Below are 26,092 nucleotides of genomic sequence, written 5' to 3' on the forward strand. Positions count from 1 at the left end.
GCTTGTTTGTTTATTAAAAATTAAAGTTTGATATTAAACACTCAATATTTAGTTAAATATATTTTATAATATTAGTACATAAAAAACATATTTAAAAAATAATTTTCGTTTGTTTATTATATTTAAATGCTTGTTTAATTATTAAAAATCAAATATCGATTTTAGGCATTCAAAACTTTGTGTAATGTATATTTTGATATCAACAACCTAAAACTGGGTTAATAAAAAAAAATTTTGTTTGTTATGTGTATTTAATTACTTGTTTGTTAATTAAAAAAATTAAATATTGATATTTTGAAACTTTTAAAATAATTTTGTTCTGAAATTTTTTTAATCTAATAATTTAATACGTTTTTAGTCTAATAAATAAATACGTAATATTAGATATATTAATTTAGATAATATTCATAATTAAGTAATGTTTATATATAATTTTATTTATTAATAGGGATTAATTTTAAAAATAATTAAATGATTTCAAACCATATTTTATTTATCAAATCAATCTAGGTATTTTTATTCTTACTAAATTTTAAAATAGAATAACTTTTGTCTGTGTATATATAAATTTTTAGTATATTGTTTATTATTATATTGTGTTCTAACCCTTCTATTTTGATAATTTAAATATTACTTATTATTAACTAGATTTTTTAATAAATAAAACATGGTTCAAAATCGTTTGATCATTTTTAATTAACAAGTAATCGCAAATGGAGCACAAACTACGGGATAAAGATTTTACACCACGCTCACAGGAATTTACAGCGCAGAACAATACAGACCGAGTAATATATAACTATCGAATGAATGTTGTTTGCAAAATATTATAAAGATTTAATAAAATTTATCATTTGTATCATGATATTTTATCGTTAAATATTTAAAATTTGACTTTTAATAAAAACAAGCAGTTAAAAATAATTCTAAAGAACCAAAAATTTATTTTTAACCCTTTTTCGAGTAGAATCCAAATATCATGACAAATAATTCAATAAACAAGTGTTAAAATATAATTAAAAAACAAAAATTAACATTTTACACACATTTCACTAATATTTACATCTTTTACTCATATTTTCAACCAATATTTTTTTTAACACGGACAGCGTAAAAGACAATATTTAATTTCGACCAGAACGCAATTAAATCATTTAAGCGTTAAACTCACACTGATCCATTATTTTATAAATAAACCAAAAATAACTAGATTAATTTGATAAATAATAAATGGTTCGAAATTATTTGATTATTTTTGACATAAATTTTTATAAATAAAAAAGATATGCATAAACATTAACTAAGAATATTACATACCTTTAATTTTTATTAACAAAAAGCATTTTTATATATTATACAAACCAAAACTAGATTTATTAGATAAATAAAATATGGTTCGAAATCGTTTGATTCTTTTTTATAAATATAATTTATTTAGTAGGTTTATTAATTAAATTATAAATTTAAATATGAACTTTTTTATATTTAAACCTAATTTTCACAAACGAACACGCATTCATTGATATTGTAATAGAAAAGTAAACTAAATTTAAAAGCAAAATATCGATCTTAATTTTTTAGTAATAACAAGTATTAAAATATAATAATAACAAAACAATTAAAAAAAATTTTTTTACACATTTTTGACATATATATTTTAAAATTTTACTTAAATTTTCAACCAATATTTTTTACTTTAATAGACAGCGAAAAGGACGATTTTTGACGGCGACCAGAACGCTATTAAATTATTCAAGCGTTAAACCCACACTGATTCGTTATTTTATAAAAAAACTAAAATAATGATTAAACGATATTTAGCTGGAGTTAAATCTTCATTTTAAATAGCAACATACAATAATACCAACAACATATTAAAATTTCAGAAAATTTAATCTTTAAATTTTAAAATTAAAATATATTAATTAGTAATTAGTGACATTTAAATGTCGTTAATAGGAGGTTTGCGATTCGTTGGGATAATAACAAACATACTAAAAATTTAGAACTTTTAGTTTTAAAGAACAAAAGTTATCGTCTTTCAAAATTTGTCGATTAAGAATAAAAACAACTAGATTTATTTGATAAATAAAATATGGTTCGAAATCGTTTGATTTTATTTATAAATATAATTTATTTAGTAGGTTTATTAAATAAATTATAAATTCAAATATTAACTTTTTTTAATTTAAACCTAATTTTAACAAATGAACACGCATTCATTGATATTGTAATATAAAAGTAAACTAAATTTAAAAGCAAAATACCGATCTTAATTTTTGGTAATCAAACGAGTATTAAAATATAATAATAACAAAACAATTAAAACAAAAATTTACACATTTTTTACCTATACTTTAACATTTTACTTAAATTTTCAACCAATATTTTTTACTTTAATGGACAGCGAAAAGGACGATTTTTGACGGCGACCAAAACGCCATTAAATTATTCAAGCGTTAAACTCACACTGATTCGTTATTTTATAAAAAAAAATAAGAATATTACATGTCTTTGACTAAGAATATTACATGTCTTTGATTTTTAATAAACAAACAAGCATTTATGTATATTATACAAATAAAATTATTTTTTTAACCCAGTTTTATGTTGTTAATATCAAGATATACATTTTACTAAATTTTAAATTCCCAAAATTGATTTTTGATTTTTAATAAATAAACAAGCATTTGAATAAAATAAACAAACAAAAATTATTTTTTAAACATGTATTTTAATTACTAATATCATAAAATACATTATATTAAATTTTAAATGCTTAATATCAAACTTTAATTTTTAATAAACAAACAAGAATTTAAATATAATAAACAAACAAAAATTAAATTTTTAATCCATTTTCGAGTTATTAATATTATGATATATAACTGACCAAAATTTGAAAACTTAATAACGATCTCTAAATTTTAATAAACAAACACCTATTAGTTACTAATTAGTAATATTTAAATTATCAAAATAGGAGGATTGAAACACAATATGATAATAAACAACATACTAAAATTTAAAAAATTTATATACACAAAATCAAAAGTTATTCGATTTCAAAATTCGGATAAGTAAGAATAAAAATAATAATAAATATACGGACAATAACAATATGTTTCGAAATCTGAGATTTCGAACCATAATAATAAATATAATAAGATTCAACATCAGCTTAAAATGTGCTAAACAAATTAACCTAACATATTTTGTTAAATTAAAACACAAAAATAACATTTTCGTTTACTATAAAAATAACCAAAGACTAACTTACTAATATTTGTCAAAAAAAATATACTGAGATACTTATCTTTAAAATAATGTTTTTTAACTGAATGATAAAAGCAAGAGTCGCATCCTGTTATATAGAGCAAAAATAGAAAAAAAAATTCTAGTTTTCGTGAGAAGTCTGGAGAGATTAACGATCACAATAATTAAATGCGAATTAACATTAAAACAAAAGATCTGCTAGATTTAATAAAACAGAGCGCAACCGACAGGATGAAGAATTTTATTCGGCCGTAAAGTGTAAAATTGGAGCGCGAAACTGTTTAGGTCTAGTCCTGTGACCTACAAAATCAACAAATTTAAAAAACAATCGAACGACAATAATAGAACGTAGCCACGGGATAGCGATTTATTGCGACGATAAACAGGATGCTGTAGCACTAAACAATGGAAGACCGAAGACCGGTATAGTATTGCGACCTTAAAAATATAATTAAACGATAACAAAAAAGTAGAGCTAAGTAATTATAATCGTCAACGCCTTTAAATAAACAACCCAAAAATAACTTTTAAATATATATTTATGCTATTGATATCGTAACACAGCGCTGACCTAAATTTGAAAATTAAACGACCACCTTTAAATTTTTTTAAACAAACACGTATTTAAATATAATAAACAACCCAAAAATAATTTTTAAATTTATTTTTATGTAATTGATATCATTATATATCATTGACCAAAATTTGAAGATTAAATAACCACCTTTAAATTTTTTTAAACAAACACGTATTTAAATATAATAAACAACCCAAAAATAATTTTTAAATTTATTTTTATGTAATTGATATCATTATATATCATTGACCAAAATTTGAAGATTAAATAACCACCTTTAAATTTTATTAAACAAACACGTATTTAAATATAATAAACAACCCAAAAATATTTTTTAAATTTATTTTTATGTAATTGATATCATTATATATCATTGACCAAAATTTGAAGATTAAATAACCACCTTTAAATTTTATTAAACAAACACGTATTTAAATATAATAAACAACCCAAAATTAATTTTTTAATTTATTTTTATAATTAAGTCATCATAATATAACATTAAACAAAAATTTGAAGACCAATGATTACCTTAAAATTTTAATAAATAAACACCTATTAATTGGTAATTAGTAATATTTAAATTATGAAAATAGGAGGATTGAAACACAATATGATAATAAACAACATACTAAAATTTAAAAAATTTATATACACAAAATCAAAAGTTATTCGATTTCAAAATTCGGATTAGTAAGAATAAAAATAATAACTAGATTTATTTGATAAATAAAAGATGGTTCGAAATTATTTGATTATGTTTAGCATAAATTTTTATAAATAAAAAAATATGCTTACACCTTAACTAAGAATTTTACATATCTTTGATTTTTAATAAACAAACAAGCATTTATATATATTATACAAATAAAATTAATTTTTCAACCCAGTTCTATGTTGTTAATATCAAGATAAAAATTTTACTAAATTTTAAATTCCTAAAATTGATTTTTGATTTTTAATAAATAAACAAGCATTTAAATAAAATAAACAACCAAAAATTATTTTTTAAACATGTATTTTAATTACAAATATTATAAAATACACTTTATTAAATTTTAAATGCCTAATATCAAACTTTTATTTTTAATGAACAAACAAGAATTTAAATATAATAAACAAACAAGAATTTAAATATAATAAACAAACAAAAATTAAATTTTTAATCCATTTTCGAGTTATTAATATTATGATATATAATTGACCAAAATTTGAAAACTTAATAACGCTCTCTAAATTTTAATAAACAAACACCTATTAATTATTAATTAATAATACTTAAATTATCAAAATAGGAGGATTGAAACACAATATGATAATAAACAACATACTAAAATTTAAAAAATTTATATACACAAAATCAAAAGTTATTCGATTTCAAAATTCGGATTAGTAAGAATAAAAATAATAACTAGATTTATTTGATAAATAAAAGATGGTTCGAAATTATTTGATTATGTTTAGCATAAATTTTTATAAATAAAAAAATATGCTTACACCTTAACTAAGAATTTTACATATCTTTGATTTTTAATAAACAAACAAGCATTTATATATATTATACAAATAAAATTAATTTTTCAACCCAGTTCTATGTTGTTAATATCAAGATAAAAATTTTACTAAATTTTAAATTCCTAAAATTGATTTTTGATTTTTAATAAATAAACAAGCATTTAAATAAAATAAACAACCAAAAATTATTTTTTAAACATGTATTTTAATTACAAATATTATAAAATACACTTTATTAAATTTTAAATGCCTAATATCAAACTTTTATTTTTAATGAACAAACAAGAATTTAAATATAATAAACAAACAAGAATTTAAATATAATAAACAAACAAAAATTAAATTTTTAATCCATTTTCGAGTTATTAATATTATGATATATAATTGACCAAAATTTGAAAACTTAATAACGCTCTCTAAATTTTAATAAACAAACACCTATTAATTATTAATTAATAATACTTAAATTATCAAAATAGGAGGATTGAAACACAATATGATAATAAACAACATACTAAAATTTAAAAAATTTATATACACAAAATCAAAAGTTATTCGATTTCAAAATTCGGATTAGTAAGAATAAAAATAATAATAAATATACGGACAATAACAATATGTTTCGAAATCTAAAATTTCGAACCATAATAAATATACGGACAATAACAATATGTTTCGAAATCTAAGATTTCGAACCATAATAAATACTAGATTTATTTGATAAATAAAATATGGTTCGAAATTATTTGATTATTTTTCATAGGTTTTTATAAATAAAAAGATAGCCTATGCATAATCATTAACTAAGAATATTACATATATTTAATTTTCAATTAACAAACAAGCAACAATAAATAATATTTAACCTAGTTTTAAGTTGCTAATATTAGAATACACATTATACTTAATTTTAAATATCTAAAATTGATTTTTGATTTTTATTAAATAAACAAGCATTTAAATATGATTACTAAACGATAATGATTTTTTGAATATAATTTTTACCTACTTATATTATCAAATACATTATACTAAAATTTTAATGCTTAATATCAGACTTTAATTTTTAAAAAACAAACAAGCATTTCAATATAATAAACAAACAAAAATTAAATTTTTAATTTATTTTTGAGTTATAAATAGTATAATATATAACCGACCAAAATTTCAAAATCTAATACCAATTTTTAAATTTTAATAAACAAACACCTATTACTTAGTAATTAGTAACAAATATTAAACTTTTAATTCATTTTTGAATTACTAATATCATGATATACAATTGACAAAAATTTAAAAAATTAACAACAACCTTTGAATTTTAATAAACAAACACTTTTTAATTAGTAATTAGTGATAAAAATTAAAATTTTAATTCATTTTTGAGTTACTGATATCATGATATACAATTGACCAAGATTTAAAAAATAAATAACAAACTTTAAATTTTAATAAATAAACACTTATTAATTAGTAATTAGTGATAATTAAATGTTGTAAATAGGAGAATGAAAACATAATCTGATAATAAACAACATACTAAAATTTCAGATTTTTAAATTCTAAGGAACTAAAGATATCTTCTTTCAAAATTGGGACTAGAAAGAATAAAAATAATAATAAAAATAATAATAATAAGTATAATGACAATAACAATAAGTTTAATAATAATCAGTATAATGAACCATAATAATAATAAAAAAACCATAATAATAAGTATAATGACAATAACAATATGTTTCGAAATCTAAGATTTCGAACCATAATGACAATAACAATATGTTTCGAAATCTAAGATTTCGAACCATAATAATTGTTGACTTCTAGTTTAAATTAGCAAGGTATAAATTTATTTTTTCAAATTCATTATTTTTAAAGAATTCTAACTCTTCGCCTACAATAATTTTAATATTCTTCAATATTGTGCCTTAAGAATTAATGGTCTGTTTCACTGTTGGAGTAAAAATCAATTATTTTAAATTAGAAAATGTGTAAATCGAAACTGCAAATAATGTGATTGCCTTCGTTGAATCTGTCTTTTAAGTGAAAAAAATAATTTAACCATTTGAAATAAACAAGTTCCAATTAAAGTAATTAACCGAACTTGAAAGACGGTTTAATAGTAGGCGTATGAGTATAAATATGAAGGTTTAACAGTAGGCGTATGAATATAAATATGAAGGTTTAATAATAGGCTTATGAATATGAATATGAAGGTTTAATAGTAGGCGTATGAATATAAATATGAAGGTTTAATAGTAGGCGTATGAATATAAATATGAAGGTTTAATAGTAGGCGTATGAATATAAATATGAAGGTTTAATAGTAGGCGTATAAGTATAAATATGAAGGTTTAATAGTAGGCGTATAAGTATAAATCCGACACTGTGGTGTAGTGGTAAGAACTCTTGCTACACCACACATGAGGTCGTGGGTTCAATTTCCACTGATCTCATGCTGTAGCGCCCTTGAGTAAGGCGCTATAAACAGTATGAACTCCTGCTGAGCCAGCACTTAATCAGCAGCATAATTAGCGGACAATTATAGTCTCCATAATATCCCAAACTGCCACAGGCAACTCGAGACTGGGTCGGAGTAACTGATGTTACTCTATGTTTAAGTCGCGCAGTTGACTTTCCCACATCGAGGATAAAGATATATACAAAAAAAAAATATGAAGGTTTAATAGAAGGCGTATGAGTATAAATATGACGTCACTTGTTATAAAGTAATAAACCTATCCCTTTAAAGCCAAGGTTTTTTACAAATAAAACTGTTTTTTAACACTTTGTTTCATATAAAAAGATTCTTGTAATTTACAAACAGTTTTTTTTGTAATCTAAAATAGAATAATTACAACTTATTTTCTAGATTTGCTTAGGTGCGTATTAATCTCATTACGTAATGCTATATCGTTGCGATTCTTTTATAATTACATCACGAATTTTAACTAAGTAAAAGCCGTGATAAAGTCCGAGTAGGGTTGTTTATTCACAACAAATTTGTAAAGATAAACGAATGCTTTTGTTATTGATGATTAGACATCGTCTGGTCATTGAAAATTGTCATTTATTTACCATTACGTAATTTTATTTTGAGAAATCTAGACCTAACCTAACCCAAGCCTAACCAATACATATTCTACATTAAAATTGATATTATTTTTTTCTATACAATTTCATTCTCAATATTAAATTTGAATAAACAAACACCTATTAATTAGTAATTAGTGACAAAAATTATAATTTTAAATCATTTTTGAGTTACTAATATCACGATATACAATTGACAAAAATTTAAAAAATTAACAACAACCTTTAAATTTTAATAAACAAACACCTATTAATTAGTAATTAATGACAAAAATAAAAATTATGTTTTATTTTTGAGTTACTAATATCATGATATACAATTGACCAAGATTTAAAAAATTAACAACAACCTTTAAATTTTAATAAACAAACACCTATTAATAAGTAATTAGTAATAAAAATAAAAATTTTAATTCATTTTTGAGTTACTAATATCATGATATACAATTGACCAAGATTTAAAAAAATAATAACAACCTTTAAATTTTAATAAACAAACACCTATTAATTAGTAATTAGTGATATTTAAGTGTCGTAAATAGGAGGTTTGTGATTCGTTGGGATAATAACAAACATACTAAAAATTAAGAACTTTTAGTTTTAAAGAACAAAAGTTATCGTCTTTCAAAATTCGTCAAATAAGAATAAAAACAATAATAATAAATATAATGACAATAACAATATGTTTAGAAATCTAAGATTTCGAACCATAACTAGATTTATTTGATAAATAAAATATGGTTCGAAATTATTTGATTATGTTTAGCATAAATTTTTATTAATAAAAAAAAGATGCATACACCTTAACTAAGAATAGTACATATCTTTGATTTTTAATAACAAACAAGCATTTAAATATATTATACAAATAAAATTAATTTTTCAACCCAGTTTTATGTTGTTAATATCAGGATATACATTATAGTAAATTTTAAATTCCTAAACTTGATTTTTGATTTTTAATAAATAAACAAGCATTTAAATAAAATAAACAGCTAAAAATTATTTTTTAAACATGTATTTTAATTACAAATATTATAAAATACATTTTATTAAATTTTAAATGCCTATTATCAAACTTTTATTTTTAATAAACAAACAAGAATTTAAATACAATAAACAAACAAAAATTAAATTTTTAATCCATTTTCGAGTTATTAATATTATAATATATAACTGACCAAAATTTGAAAACTTAATAACGATCTCTAAATTTTAATAAACAAACACCTATTAATTACTAATTAATATTATTTAAATTATCAAAATAGGAGGATTGAAACACAATATGATAATAAACAACATACTAAAATTTTAAAAATTTATATACACAAAATCAAAAGTTATTCGATTTCAAAATTCGGATTAGTAAGAATAAAAATAAAAATAATAATAAATATACGGACAATAACAATATGTTTCGAAATCTAAGATTTCGAACCATAATAATAATAAGTATAATGACAATAACAATATGTTTCGAAATCTAAGATTTCGAACCATAATAATAATAACTAGATTTATTTGATAAATAAAATATGGTTCGAAATTATTTGATTATTTTTAACATGAATTTTTATAAATAAAAAAAGATATGCATAAACATTAACTAAGAATATTACATATCTTCGAAGAAACAAACAAGCATTTATATATACTATACACACAAAAACTAATATTTAACGCAGTTTTAAGTTGTTTATATCAGGATATAGATTATACCAAATTTTAAATTCCTAAAATTGATTTTTGATTTAAATTAAATAAACAAGCATTTAAATATGATAAACAATTGAAACTTATTTTTCAAATATGTTTTTTAACTACTTATATTTTAAAATACATCATACCAAATTTTTAATGCTTAATATCGGACTTAAACTTTTAATCAACAAACAAGCATATAAAAATAATAAACAAACAAGAATTAATTTTTATTTCATTTTCAAGTTATAAATATTATAACATATAATTGACCAAAATTTAAAAACCTAATAACAATCATTAAATTTAAATAAACAAACACCTATTTATTAGTAATTAGTGTCAAAAATTAAAATTTTAATTTATTTTTGAGTTACTAATATCATAATATACAATTGACAAAAATTTAAAAAATTAACAACAACCTTTAAATTTAAATAAACAAACACTTATTAATTAGTATTTAGTGATTAAAAATTAAAATTTTAATTCAGTTTTGAGTTACTAATATCATGATATACAATTGACCAAGATTTGAAAAATTAATAACAACCTTTAAATTTTAATAAAGAAACACCCTTTAATTAATAATTAGTGATAAAAATTAAAATTTTAATTCATTTTTGATTTACTGATATCATGATATACAATTGACCAAGATTTAAAAAATAAATAACAAACTTTAAATTTTAATAAATAAACACCTATTATTAAGTAATTAGTGATAAAAATTAAAATTTTAATTTATTTTTGAGTTAGTAATATCATAATATACAATTGACCAAAATTTAAAAAATTAATAACAACCTTTAAATTTTAATAAACAAACACCTATTAATTAGTAATTAGTGATAATTAAATGTCGTAAATAGGAGGTTTGCGATTCGTTGGGATAATAACAAACATACTAAAAATTTATAACTTTTAGTTTTAAAGAACAAAAGTTATCGTCTTTCAAAATTCTGACTAGAAAGAATAAAAACAATGATAAATAAAATATGGTTCGAAATTATTTGATTATGTTTAGCATAAATTTTTATAAATAAAAAAATATGCATACACCTTAACTAAGAATATTACATATCTTTGATTTTTAATAAACAAACAAGCATTTAAATATATTATACAAATAAAATTAATTTTTCAACCCAGTTTTATGTTGTTAATATCAGGATATACATTATACTAAATTTTAAATTCCAAAAATTAATTTTTGATTTTTAATAAATAAACAAGCATTTAAATAAAATAAACAACCAAAAATTAATTTTTAAACATGTATTTTAATTACAAATATTATAAAATACATTTTATTAAATTTTAAATGCCTAATATCAAACTTTTATTTTTAATAAACAAACAAGAATTTAAATATAATAAACAAACAAAAATTAAATTTTTAATCCATTTTCGAGTTATTAATATTATGATATATAACTGACCAAAATTTGAAAACTTAATAACGATCTCTAAATTTTAATAAATAAACACCTATTATTTACTAATTAATAATACTTAAATTATCAAAATAGGAGGATTGAAACACAATATGATAATAAACAACATACTAAAATTTTAAAAATTTATATACACAAAATCAAAAGTTATTCGATTTCAAAATTCGGATTAGTAAGAATAAAAATAATAATAAATATACGGACAATAACAATATGTTTCGAAATCTAAGATTTCGAACCATAATAATAATAATAAGTATAATGACAATAACAATATGTTTCGAAATCTAAGATTTCGAACCATAATAAAATGTATTTTATAATATTTGTAATTAAAATACATGTTTAAAAAATAATTTTTGGTTGTTTATTTTATTTAAATGCTTGTTTATTTATTAAAAATCAAAATCAATTTCAGGAATTTAAAATTTAGTATAATGTATATCCTGATATTAACAACATAAAACTGGGTTGAAAAATTAATTTTATTTGCATAATATATTTAAATGCTTGTTTGTTTATTAAAAATCAAAAATATGTAATATTCTTAGTTAAGGTGTGTGCATATTTTTTTTTATTTATAAAATTTTATGCTAAACATAATTAAATAATTTCGAACCATATTTTATTTATCAAATAAATCTAGTATTCTTGTTTTTTTTTGTATATTTTGTTAATTTTTTAACCGCCAATTTTTAAATGGCCTCTCGTTAGTTATATTCGTTTAAATAGTTTGAAAATGTTGTATTAGTTAGCGTAGCTTTGTGAAAAAGTTGTTAATGTGTATTTTCTTATTATTCAAGTTGATTCGTTTGTATATCATATCATACTGCTAAGTTTAATTGGCCAGGTATGTAAGTTATTTATTTTAATAGGCACATACGACTGCATCATTTTATAATCGGCTTAATCTATTCTTTAATTTTTTAACGAGATTTAACTTCGTTACAAAACAAAGTTTAAATTTTAGCGGGGTGTAAGGTTTGCCCCGCTTATTGCTTATAACCCTGTTAAGTCTGGCGTTAAAATATTTTTAATTAGTAGTTTTATGTTATATGTTAAAAGCGTTAATCATAAAGTATATCATTTAAATTTTTAGTGTAACGTTTTTTATTAAGGTCGTTGTAAAAACTTGAAAATAAAAATATGCGGAACACTGCGTTTGTCGAATATCGGTTACCAGCATTGTTTGAAAAGTATTGTAGTCGAATCTGACTTAATCTACCTGACAAAAATATATATTTGACGGATCAACGGATCGAACGGATTAATGGATCAAGTTTTATTAACTGAATCGAATATATATTAAATAGATATTACATAATTCAAATGCATATTTGACGGATATTTAATTAAACAAAAAGTTTTCATGAATTAAACCCTTACCCTAACCCTCACCTATTCAGATTACCCATTAACACATCCGACCCTTTCGATCCTTCTATCCATCTAATAGTCAATCAATCCATACAATCCGAAAATATATTCTCGTCAGGTGGATTAAGTTACAATCATTGTAGTCATGTGCGTTAAAGAGACTTTAAGGTAGAAGCAAATAATAATTTTTATTTTAAAAAAATACAGCATGTTAGGTGTTATTTAAGTAATTGATTAAATAAAATGTTGCAAAGTCGACTTGTGCGTTATTCCTTACCACTTTGCCGGCGAATTTGCTTTCAACAATGTAATTCTGTTAAAAATTTTAATTTTTCAAGTAATGTTAAAACGGTAAGAGCATTTTCCATATCAACTAGAAAGAATGGATCCACAGATGAGGCGGTAAAACAAGCAGTAGAATCCGTGCCTTTTTTATTAAAGTCGGAGGTTGCTGGAAAAATTGTTGACCCGTCTTTTGCAGATATGGGCTTAGCAACTGGCTGGCTCCCTTACAATTATATTCAAGGTTTGTATGAATTTCTACACAACACATTTGATCAGCCTTGGTGGGCAACTATTGCAGTTGCAACACTGGCTGTCCGCTTACTTACGTTTCCACTTTATATATCATCAAAAAAGTTTGCTATTAATTCAAACAATAAAAGAGAAGGCCAACAAAAATTGGTTCAACAACTTGAAAAAGCAAAACTTAACAATGACTACATGAAAAAAATTGTAATGCAAAAAAAACTCATGGAGTACATGAAAAAACATAAAATCGGGCCTGGACGTATGTTAATTACGATTCCGCTACCGTTATTATTTATGTCTTGCATGATAGCTATTCGTAAGATGACACAACTACCGATACCATCTTTAGATGCAGAGTCATTTTTTTGGGTATCTAGTTTATGTGCCCCTGATCCCTATAGAATTATTCCACTTACAGCTGGAATTGTTTTGGGATTTACACTTAGAAGTGTGCTAAGTGCTGGTCATGCAGACACAAGAAGCGATGTTCTAAGAAAACTTAGCCCATATCTTCCTTTTTTGCCGCCTGTTTTTTTCGTCTTACTATTAGGAAAAACGGCTTCGATTGTAAGTATGTACATTTTAGTAAATGGCATATTTACTTGGGGGTCAACTTTGCTTATTTTAAACCCAACTGTAAAGAAAGCATTTAATATACCCGAACATATAGTAAAACCAGCAAAAAATGAAGAAAGAAAGGGTATTTTAAGCATGTACAAAGACCTAATGAAAGATTCACAGGAAAAAAGCAAAGCTAAAGCAGTAGTAAAACAATTTCAAGCGGATAAAAAACGGCAAGATAAGGAAAGAAAAAAGGAATTAAAGCGTGATCCACCAATCACTTTTGAAATTGGGTCAGAAGCGAAAGAACGGGTGTTTGTTCCGGATTTTGAAAGAGAATGGAAGCCTAAATTAACACGTCGGCAAGATTATATGTAACAAATATATAAACATGTAAAAAAAAACTTAAGTTAATTCTTTTATTTTTGAGTTATTTTTTATGCGAGAAATATTGTTACGGTTTCATACTATTTTCGTTGTTTCAATTTTAAATATTCAGATATTTTGACTTGTTTGTGTTAAACCTAAATTTTTTAATGTTCTTAACCAACTTCTCAAGTTAAAAACGATATAAATTAAACAACAAGTAATGCTTACTTCAATTTGAATCTTTTTTTTTTCAGCAATTAGCTTAAAAACTTTTTGAGCAATGTTGAAAAATATAGGAAGGTGTATTTTATCATTTAATGCGCATCTATCTACCGGTGCAAGATGTAATGCCAATCTAAATGGAAAAGTTGCAATTGTTACAGCTTCAACAGATGGTATTGGATTTGCAATAGCACGAAAACTTGGCAAAGATGGTGCAAATGTTACGATATGTAGTCGAAAGCAGGACAACGTAGACAAGGCAATTGAAAACCTAAAAGCTGAAGATATTAATGTTTCTGGGTATGCATGTCATGTCGGGAATCCTGACCATCGAAAAAATTTGTTGGAATGTGTAAAGGAAAAGCATGGAGGTGTTGATATTTTAGTCTCAAATGCAGCCGTAAATCCATTCTATGGTACTCTTCTAGATACCCCGGAAAGTTCATTTGATAAAATATTCGACATAAATGTGAAAAGTGCGTTTATGCTTGTAAAAGAAACTGTACCACTCATGAAAAAAAGTAGAAATCCTTCCATTGTTTTTGTGTCTTCGATTGCTGCCTATTCCCCATTCAATTTGCTTGGAGCATATTCTGTCAGTAAGACTGCTCTGGTAGGACTTACTAAAGCATTCTCAATTGAATTAGCGCAGCATAATATTCGTGTCAATTGCTTAGCGCCTGGAATTATACAAACCAGATTTAGTGAAGCACTTTGGCAGAACGAACATCTCAAAAAGGAAGTTGTAAAGAATGTGCCTATGGGAAGACTCGGAGTACCTGAAGATTGTGGAGGAATGGTTTCACATATTTGCTCTGACGAGGCTTCGTACATCACTGGGGAAACCTTTGTAGTAAGCGGGGGAATGCAATCGAGATTGTAACAGTTTTGTGATCTTAGTTTTTATTAATTTAATAGAAATTTATTTATATGCAATTAAGTGTTTAATTTTTTTATAATTTTTAGGTTTCTTATATATTTTTTTCATAGCGTAAAATAGGTTCTTTTTTAATAATATTTATTCAATCTGTTGCTCATATTGTACTCTATTGGTGTTATATAACAATGAAATTTTCTACGTTTTTTTAAAATAAATAAACTATTGTTAAAAATATTAAGGATTTTGATTTATATTTAATGTTATTTTTAATTTTTCTGCAGCTTTATATACAATTTTGTAAACTAGTTAAACATGAATACAAGTTGCAATTATAAAACACTTCTGCCTATACAACATAATAAATGCCGTTATGAAACCTGTGTTAAATGTAATAAGAAATTTATAACAACAAAAAGGTAACATATGTAAAGTATTCAATCCATATATGCCTTAAGCATTTGTTTGTTTTGTGTTTTAAAGTTTAACTCACAAAAAAATAATTTTTTTTAGGGAATGCAACAGTTTTTCTGAAAACAATTGGACACAACATCAATCTAGATCAACCCAAAATATTAATTTAAGGCCAAGTTTAAAACGGACTTATTCTGATAGTTTCACATTTCTACAGGACTCAATAATCCCAAAATTGCTGAATCATTCAGGAAAAAGATTATGCCAACATATAACAAAATGTACTGATAATATTTTTGAAGTATCTGAATATTTAAACATAATAAGTGTTTATCCTAATAATGTTTCATGCGAAATATTAGACGAAGTAACTTTACCAATCATCACACAAGTTTGTGAAAAATGGGCGAAACAACGTTACCAGTCAAGAGTTAATGAACAAAGCGAAATAGTTGGCAACTTAAGTGACCTAGCAAACAACAATAAACAAACAAGCTCCTATGTTAATCATACTAAGCCAAAACCTAATGATAAAAGTATATCTGTATCATCTAAATATGAAGATTCCTTTTTTAATGCATCTTTAAATGAATTCGAAAATAATGATTTACCAAGCTCACAACCACTTACTTCGAATCCTATATATGCCAGTACTCCACTAAAAACCATTGAGAAAAGAAAAATGAAATACTCATTGCATTGGGAATCACTAGAACTATTTTCTGCACATGAAGATATTAGTAAAAACCAAGTTTCAAGTAATACCGATTCCTCTTATGATTTATTTATGTGATTTTGAGTGCAATAAACTGTTTATTCGTTATGTTGTTTGCTATTGTAGCAAGTTTAATAAAACTTGCTCTTAAAAGGTAAATTTTTACACCAAACGTTTAAAGTTACAGTTTTGATATATTTAAATTTAACTAAGTATTTTTTTTATTTGCGTAGAAGAATTATTGATATTTTAAATAATGAATAATCAAACGCTTCATTTTTGTACATAAACTTAAAAAATAAGAAATTAGGAAAAGGCTAAACTCTATAGATGTTAAAGCTCAATCTTAAAAATGAGTAAAAATTGAATGTGACATGGTAATTAGGAAAAAATGTAATTTTTATATTGTAACTATTTTACAAATTGCATGGTATCCCTCCAGCAACAACAACGGTTTCTCCTGTGATGTAAGAACCTTCATCGGAGCACAACAATGCCACAATCCCACTGCAATCCTCCGGTACTCCCAACCTTTGCAGTGGAATACTTTTTGCTATATCCTCTTCTGCCCCTGGCCCATTATATATTGCAGAGCTGAACTTGGTTTTAATAATACCAGGTGCCAGGCAGTTTACTCGGATATTCATCGAGCTTAACTCAGGGGTGAGTGCTTTTGTTAAACCAAGTAATGCTGTTTTACTGATCGAATATATACCAAGTAATTCATTTGGTTTGTACCCAGCAAAGGAAGAAATTATAACAATAGACCCTCCACCTTTCTTTTTTATTAATGGAATAGTTTCCTTTATTAAAAGAAATGTAGCTTTCACATTGACATCGAAGATCTTGTCATAAGCACTTTCAGGAGTTGCAAGAATTGTTCCAAAATATGGATTTACTGCTGCGTTTGAAACCAAAATATCAACACCTCCAAAATCCTGTTCAGCTTTATCTAATAATGCTTTTCTGTCACCTGCTTTACTTACATGGCAAGTAATACCAGAAACCTTTAAGTTTTCATCTCTTAAAGTTTGTACAGCTTTTTCAACGTTTTTAGCTTTTCTGCTACTGATAATTACGTGAGCCCCTTCCTGCGCCAATTTACGGGCTATTGCAAATCCAATGCCTTCAGTAGAAGCAGTTACTATTGCTACTTTATTTTCAAGTTTCCCCATTTTGCAACGAAGTAAGTCGACCTTGTGTTAAAACGATACTATTGCATAGAGTTGATATTAATGCCTTTAAATCCCAGACTGTTAAGCAAAATATAGTAAATGATTAACTTGTACAAATTCACGCTATTTTTTTACGTGACTTAGCATTTTATTTTGTTTAACACAAGCTTACCTAAAAGGATCCCAACTAAATATAGTAACACTTTATAAAATTCTTCGAAAAACCTTAAAGTTACGTTAGTTAGATTTTTTTAAATATAGCATTACACTAGAAAGTAAACACTAACATTTTGTATCACTTTTGGGTAATTCCCAAATTAACCACGTGAACATTTGTAACAAAATATGAAAAACCTTCTTAACCAAAATTTTAGGGTAAAAAACAAAGTACAAAATTATATTTATATTACTATTAAAAATATTTAGGCATTAATTTTTACGCTTATTTTAAAAAGACCAAATGATCTTTATTTTTGCTGAATATGAGTTTGCTTTAGCATACGTTGACACTTCAAACTATTTTTGCAAAAAAATATTGTTTATTCAAAACGTGTACAAGTTATATGGCAGATAAACGCATGAATAATTTACAGTTAGGTGTATTAAAAATTGTTTTGCAAAACAATATCTGTAACAGTCGTGGTTTTGAGTTAGATAAAATAGGAAACTTTGCAGTAGGCTAAACATTTCAATGTTTAACAAGCGACTCGATACATTATTATTGACAAAATACCAAGAAGCAAAATAGTGCAATCGATGCACTTTTTAAAAAATTGTTAAACACAGTTATTGCAAGGCAATTTGTACGCTTAATATGGACAATAATTTAATTTTAAAAACAGCTTTTAATAAGCAATTAAACAAAACATGTTTTCAGTAAAAGCATTAAGCTACTACACAAAAAAGTGCGTTTTTAACGCTTCCAGTTTTCTTATATTTTTCAACATTTACATTCTTGTGGCTTTCACTTGTTTTACAGACGGCATGGTATCCCTCCAGCAACAATAAAGGTTTCTCCCGTGATGTAAGAACTTTCATCGCAGCACAACAAAGCCACAATCCCACTGCAATCCTCCGGTTCACCTAATCTTTTCAATGGAATATTTTTCACTAAAGACTCCCTCTCTCCGGGTCCTCTAAACATTGCGGAGCTAAACCTGGTTTCAATAAACCCAGGCGCTAGACAATTAACTCGGATATTCAAATTACCCAAGTATGTAGCTTTTTAAGAAGAATGTAGCTTTTACATTAATATCAAAATTTTTGTCGTATACACTTTCCGGTGTTGCAAGAATTGTTCCCAAATATGGGTTTACTGCTGCGTTTGAAACCAAAATATCAACACCTCCAAAATCCTGTTCAGCTTTATCCAATAATGCTTTTCTGTCACCTGCTTGACCAACATGGCAAGTTATACCAGAAACCTTTAAGTTTTCATCTCTTAAAGTTTGCACAGCTTTTTCAACGTTTTTACTTTTTCTGCTACTGATAATTACGTGGGCCCCTTCCTGTGCCAATTTACGGGCAATTGCAAATCCAATACCTTCAGTAGAAGCAGTTACTATTGCTATTTTATTTTCAAGTTTCCCCATTTTGCACAATTATTTAACAAAAATGCTTTAATAGACTTTAAAATAGTTTGGTATATTGACTGTTAAACAACATATTTTTTGAAAGGCTTTTTTCTGGGTGATTTTATTAAAGTTTACACACACATACAAAACTGATTACTGTCATATTGCCAAAAACCATTTTACCGAGTAGTTTTTTTACCGAAAATCATATGGTCGAAAAGTCTTTTTAACTACAGTACTATATTTTCTGTTAACCCCCTTTTGTCTTAACCCATTTTCTGCTAAATATCTTCAAATTAAAAAAAAAAACATAAAATGCGGTAAAATACACAAAATTTTGTTTTTCGGGTATACGCTTATTCGGTAAAATGCTTTTCGGCAATATAAGCGGATACCACACAAAACGTCATAATAAAAATATAATAAAAACATAATTTTCTTATTTAAAACAAATGTTGCAATAGTTCTAAACAGATAAATGACTATTAAAATGTATTTGCTAATTATAAAATAGCAAAACATTATAAAAATATATAAAAAAATTTATGATTTGATTTTAAAAGATTAAAATGATCTTAATCGTCTTTTAACATGCTAAATGTCCACCCGCATTCTGACTGTGACTCAATTGTTTTAACTTTAATCAAATACCAGCCCAGTTTACCAACTTCTTCCAACAAAACAACATGCAGTTCGTCTTTTGGCAAGCAAATTGCAGCAGATTTTTTCGTGAACCCGTAACCGTTCCGGTTGTGATTCGAAGGTAACTGAATCTTGTATTTTGAACACTTTGATGATTTAGAAACGGTTTTTATCACTCTAACGTTGTCCTCAAATGACTCCAAAACGTCTTGCAATGTTACCGTAACAACGTCTTCGTAGCCCTTAGTTACTATGGCAACAAAATCAACACTTTCTGATTTAAAATACAAGTGTGGCATTTTTGGCTGAAAAGTAATGTAATATATTAGCATTTAAATTGTTCAAACATAAGCCTTTTCCGCTTAATATCATTTCTATCGTGCAAATTACTAGGAATTATTGGTGCGTTACTACACTTTTTTGTTTGATTAATAAACTCTTTTAACGGCTTAATATAGATTTACACTTTTTACCAAACTTACTGTAATCCCTGCCTGTCTTTTTTACACATATATTATTTAGTATGCTAGTAGTAAAACCTAGTGAAACTTATTACCATAATGCTTTGAATATTTACTTTGGCCTGTCACAGTTTGTAAGCATTGGTAAACAAGCAGTAGGTTTTCGCCTTTCTCTGCAATTCAACTGATCTGAATATACCCGCTAGCAATAGCTGAACTGAACAGGCCAACAAAAACAATATTTAGCACCTTATTTAGCATAACTATCTACAATACAATACTCAGCAGTAAAGTACTTTATTTAAATATGTATCTGCAGTACAAAATTCAGCGGCGGAGTACTTTATTCAAATGTGTATCTGCTGTAGGAAACCATTAAGCTACTTGCTAGCAAAGCACAACTTTCCTATTTCGATTACCACAACACATTATCAATCAAAGTGCATGACGCAAAGCAATTCTACGCCAACTCGAAGCAGATTAATTTTATTACCATATCCTGTGGTATTGTATATTTGACCGCAAGATTTAATAAATATTGTAAATTCAAATTTAATATGCAACGAATTTGAATAATAAATTGAGAAAGGGTTTTAAATTTTAAATAAAATATATAAAAAAGCAAATAAATATAATATTTCTTTTGTTTATATTTTGATATTTAATTAGTTAAAGTCATGACTAACGTAGTGTCAAGTCAACGTCAATAAAAATTTTGTTTTTTTATAATAAACAAAACGCATTAATTTCTTGATTAGCAATTAACTGTCACTACACGTAGTTTACGTGTTAAAAAAATTACTATATTTTGTTTTAATTTTATTTTGGTATTTAATTTTTGTAGTAAAAAAACTTATTAATTTTAAATTCATGATGTAAAAAAATAAAATTAAGGCTTCAATGTTGTGATAAATACTGGCCGCTAGGTTGCAGGCAAGTGTCATGTAAACTATTTTATTTTTTTCACTAGTTTTTCTTAGTTTTATTAAAAATACGAGATTAATATATCTTGTTTTTTGATTAAATTTTTTTTATTTATTTATTTAACTAATAATTTTTGCTTTTTAAATCATATACTAAATTATATATCATTCAAATTATGTTTATTAACTACTACGGCGCCTAAATCTTATTTAAAATGGACCAAGTACATATATAAGAAATTTTTGAGGGTTAATAAATCAAAATTTTTGTTTGATGTTAACCGTATTGTGTATTACTCAGTGTGCTTTATGTGTAGTGTAAATATATTGTCTATGACGTCACGCAACGAAACAATATAACATACATTGCGTGAAATTTTGATTACTGGACACTTTTGACCCAAGAAAAGTCTTCTGCGTTGTTGACCTGCTGTATTAAGATTTTAAACTGTTGCAATATAACGGCAATAAATAAATGACGAAATCAAATAGATAAACAAACTAGATTGCTTGATTTTATTGAGCACTTCGCACGAGCTCAAGAAACAAATATTGTCTTCTGATATTTTTTAATTAGCATATTAAAATATATAACAATTTGCCTAAAATATTAACTTTTTTACAAAAATATAATTGTTTTGTATATGTATTATTTTTGTTGGTTGTATTAGAATGAAAACCAAATGTAAGGATTTGGAATATTGTATTCTTTTTTCTTTGATGCGCTTCCAGTTTTCTGTATCGCGACATAACAGAATGTAGGCCCTGACAGAAGGTGAAGTCGCTATAATATAATGTCGAAACCAAAAGTTATATATTTAGATAAATATTATAAATAGTTGCATAGAAAAATTATCTAAAGATATATGTTATTTAAATTTAATTAATATATAGAATATTGTTTTTAAATATTAGGTTAGTTAGCAGCATATACGTTTTTTAAACTAAACGTATATAATAGAATATGGTAATTTAAGGCTATTAATTTTTTTTATAAATTTCACTTGTATGTTTAAACCTTTTATAATTAGGTATTGTTTGGAATAATGAAACTAAATTCGTATAAACAATCTTTTGTAAAAAAAACTGACTGTCGAAAATTTAGCGGAAAACGAAAAAAAATTCCCGTAGAAAGAAAAAAAATTTACCGATGTCAAATTCTCGATCGAAATAATTTAATTTTTATTATTTAATTTTAATAAAAAATCTTCAAATGGTTATAGAATAACTAAAATTTATTATTTTTTTTGGTAAATTTAGCCATACATAATTAACATACATTTTTGTATACTACAATTCAGGGAATATACAACTTTAAAAATCGCATTAAGTTATAGGTATTGTTACCACATTATATATAACGTAATATACAACAAAATCTTTTATAATACTTAATTTATGCGTCGTGGTCAGTCATACGGAGTGGTCTAATCCTTGTTTTTTTCACTGAACGAAGACAAATAAAAGCGAAACGTGTGTTAACATATGGGCAAGTAGCAAAAAGCGAAAATCGAAAAACATTTATGTCAATTGTCTTGAGAAGGAATGTCAGATTCTTTAAACCTAAAATAGGGTTACTAATAGCTGAAGTAAAATAGGATTAATACAATTATTTAGAAAGATATAGACTGCCTACGAAGCTAACAGCATAGTTATCTTTCAATATTATATTATTAATGTCTAAAAATAATATTATTTAAAAAAATAGAATTGTTAAAGTTGTACAATTTGTTCATGTTATATAATCAAGATTGGTCAGTTAGTCAATTGTATTTAAATAGAGTTTCCTGCGTTTTCAGACAGTGTCATTTATATACTCCTTTTTATTGAATTAAATCAGCAAAAATTGTAGATTTGTCTGGAAAAAAACAAAAAAAAAAGAATTTTCTATTGATGTTGCAATTTATAAAATTGATTTTTATATTAAATTTGAGGGTTTGAGCCAAATATTTTTTAATAAAGCACAATAGTTAATTTGGCGTTTAATAAAAGGGGAATTAAGATACAGTGGGATTATAAGCTTAGAAATTGAGGAATTCTTTCGAGAGATAAAAGAGAAATCCCTTTTTTTTTCGAATGACAAATATTTCCTCTCTCTTTTTTGAAATTGTCGCGGCGTTTTTTTCGCTTTTCGTTTTTTCGTTTTCACTTCGTGTCGAATCATTCTAGTAGCAAGCGCGGCGGTCAGTAAAATAAAAGAAGATTGCGCGGAAAATGTGTTAAGATTTCTCTAATCAAGCGTAATGGGGATTACAGATGATTAAATTGTTAATGATCTGTATTATATTCCCTTTTGTATCCTGCTAAAGTTAGCACGTTATATTAAAAATCAGTTAATTTTAATTTTAACTTTTTTGCAGGTTGTGCCTTTGCTCTTAGGTTAAGATTCTGAGACTATTTTGTTCTGAATATTGCCCATAGCTTGCCGTTGAACGATACAGCAAAGGATTAAAGATTGAAAGAGGATTACAACACGCCAACCTTAATTTTCAAACTTAAAAATCCACTTGATAATGCGAATTATTTAGCAACTTTATTCAAAAATTCAAAAGAAAATTTTTCGACGAGCTTTAGCAAAATATTTATGGCCGTTTCTATTGCTGATTAAAAGAGAAGACGATTTCACAAATTCGTGAAAAAACAGAAGACGAAAATGATAAAAATATTGCTACTAGGAATTATAGCCGCGGCTACACAAGGTATGTTTCATTTTTACAAAAATTGTGTTTTTGATAAATATCAATACGGGCCTGTTTATTGTAAAAATTGCATTTTTTGGCAGTCGGTCGTCAATTTTTGTTTTGTTATTAAAAAGTGCATTTTTTATTTAGTCTACAACGGTACCACGCCTTTCGACCTAATATTGTGTTTAATCACTTTTAAGAGCACTTGATGTTTTTAAGTAGGCTGCTTGTGCGACCTGTCGCCCAGCCGATATTGCAACAGAAGTGTTATAAAATAACGTGTAGCCAGCATCTGACAGTATACTGCTAAAGCCTTGTTTACGTTTCTAAGGCGCTTTCGTAAGTAGCAGGCCTACTGCAAAACGCGTGAGATTGGCAGTGATTAAAAGGTCTCGTCAGCTTTTGTTTATAAAAAAATACTAAATCCTACAAATGTAATTTAAATGTAGACGTTCGACATTTTTGTCTGTTAGCACAACTAACCGTATGTTAGTTTTCTGGTATATTTTCGGTTCTTGAAATAAACATGACAAGCGTGGACACAAAGTATTGGAAATTCGACATACTAGTTCATTAACATACCTCAATCAAATTAAGTTTGATAGAATCAAGACATTTAACATTTCTTAATGGTTTTTAAATATCAAAACCCTAATTAAATACAACACTGAAATACCACAAACAACATAACTAAATTAACAGCGGTTTTTAAATCGGAATAATTAGAATAGAATGTGTATATTTCCTTTTAAAAATACCGGTGCCCTTCCGCTAACTCTTAACTTTTTTACAGCTTTTGTTTAGCCTAATCACTTTTATATATCCCATTCCGATAAAAACCAAAACATTGTTAAATAGGAAATAAAAGCTGGAGCAGCTGTTGCTTTTAAGATTTTGGGACAGTTTTTTCTTCACTCTATAAGATACAGTTCTATATTTCATTGATTTTTAGTTATTATTTAATATAAAGGATTTGCAATAAAACAGGTTTTTAATCTCTACGGCCTTTGTGAATTTGAAAAATATAAATCGATTTTTTTTAATTATTGCTTTTTTGAATAAGAATTATTACGATTAAAGTTTACAAAAATTGGCATACACAAAAAACAAAATAATAATCAACAATTAAGAATAATTATAATATATTCTTTAATTTTAAATTTAATTCCTAATTACAGTTTATTTTATTTGTTTTTAGTTTTATTTTTGTGTTTTATGTTTAAATAGGCGTAAAATTGTAACGACATTTTATAACTTTGTTTTTAAACTGGTCTGGTTATTACCTCGTAAAATCATTGACTATTATTAACACGACTTTAAAGAAATAAAGTTTATTTTTGTGTGGTTTGCGCCTGTTTTATTGGTCACAATAAAACCATTACTTTCTGTCGAAGGTGTTTGCAAAATATTGGTTGAACTCAAAAAAATTCTTCGGTTTCAAAATTGTGGAGTTCTCGAATTTCGTTGACGTTTGATCAGGAGCGCTGACCCCATTATTAGCGAATAATGACGTCTAAAAGAACAGCGATTTTTGGCCAATCCACTATTTTGCATAACCCGTACATCCTACAGTACGCTTAATAGGTGCGTTAACCACAGTTCTGTAGTTATTAGTACGCAAATTAGAACCTGACCGTGAGATAAGATGATGTTTTATTGCCGAAGCCGAATTAGAACCGTTAAACTTTATTAACTTAAAATATTTAAACTAACCGATGAGAATGTAGCCCGCCAAGGCAATTACCGCAAATCGACATTTTGTGACGTAACAATTAGCACCGCGTGCGCCTTATCGCTTCGTTGTTAACTCGTTAGTTTGGTGCCATTGTCTTAAACAAAAAGTTCGCAATGTTTTGATTGATAAGTTTCTCTGTCAGCACGACCAGTCAAACACACGATCGTTAGTGGCTATTGTTACACCGGCAAACGATATTATGACGTCACA

General features: G+C 25.4%; 4 protein-coding genes and 2 pseudogenes across 4 annotated transcripts in view; 4 read left to right on the top strand and 2 right to left on the bottom strand.

Annotated features, from left to right (window-relative positions):
• Positions 1 to 13,204: 13,204 nt before the first annotated feature.
• Positions 13,205 to 14,711, top strand: LOC145763938 (mitochondrial inner membrane protein OXA1L-like). Its single transcript, XM_082575496.1, has one exon. The coding sequence runs from the start codon at positions 13,243 to 13,245 to the stop codon at positions 14,467 to 14,469; it is 1,227 nt and encodes a 408-aa protein (XP_082431622.1). The 5' UTR covers positions 13,205 to 13,242; the 3' UTR covers positions 14,470 to 14,711.
• Positions 14,712 to 14,718: 7 nt separating this feature from the next.
• On the top strand, positions 14,719 to 15,843 carry LOC145763939 (dehydrogenase/reductase SDR family member 4 pseudogene; annotated as a pseudogene).
• A 1-nt stretch (position 15,844) lies between these two features.
• LOC145763940 (uncharacterized) lies at positions 15,845 to 16,808 on the top strand. Its single transcript, XM_082575497.1, has 2 exons — positions 15,845 to 15,978; positions 16,073 to 16,808. The coding sequence occupies exons 1-2, from the start codon at positions 15,875 to 15,877 to the stop codon at positions 16,764 to 16,766; spliced, it is 798 nt and encodes a 265-aa protein (XP_082431623.1). The 5' UTR covers positions 15,845 to 15,874; the 3' UTR covers positions 16,767 to 16,808.
• On the bottom strand, positions 16,782 to 18,135 carry LOC145763941 (dehydrogenase/reductase SDR family member 4-like). The gene is made up of 2 exons (XM_082575498.1): positions 18,036 to 18,135; positions 16,782 to 17,941 (listed from the first exon to the last, which is right to left on the bottom strand). Exon 2 carries the CDS (start codon positions 17,861 to 17,863, stop codon positions 17,105 to 17,107), a length of 759 nt encoding a protein of 252 aa, XP_082431624.1. The 5' UTR covers positions 17,864 to 17,941; positions 18,036 to 18,135; the 3' UTR covers positions 16,782 to 17,104.
• A 701-nt stretch (positions 18,136 to 18,836) lies between these two features.
• LOC145763943 (dehydrogenase/reductase SDR family member 4 pseudogene) lies at positions 18,837 to 19,455 on the bottom strand (annotated as a pseudogene).
• A 4,373-nt stretch (positions 19,456 to 23,828) lies between these two features.
• Positions 23,829 to 26,092, top strand: part of LOC145749896 (roundabout homolog 2-like) — a 47,029-nt gene continuing 44,765 nt past the window's right edge. Inside the window, exon 1 of the mRNA XM_082565782.1 lies at positions 23,829 to 24,162. Coding sequence (XP_082421908.1) covers positions 24,117 to 24,162 — 46 coding nt within the window. The 5' untranslated portion in view covers positions 23,829 to 24,116. The remainder of the gene's footprint in view (positions 24,163 to 26,092) is intronic.

Source organism: Corella eumyota, chromosome 1 (assembly GCF_963082875.1).
Source record: "Corella eumyota chromosome 1, kaCorEumy4.1, whole genome shotgun sequence".
Taxonomy (NCBI): Eukaryota; Metazoa; Chordata; class Ascidiacea; order Phlebobranchia; family Corellidae; genus Corella; species Corella eumyota.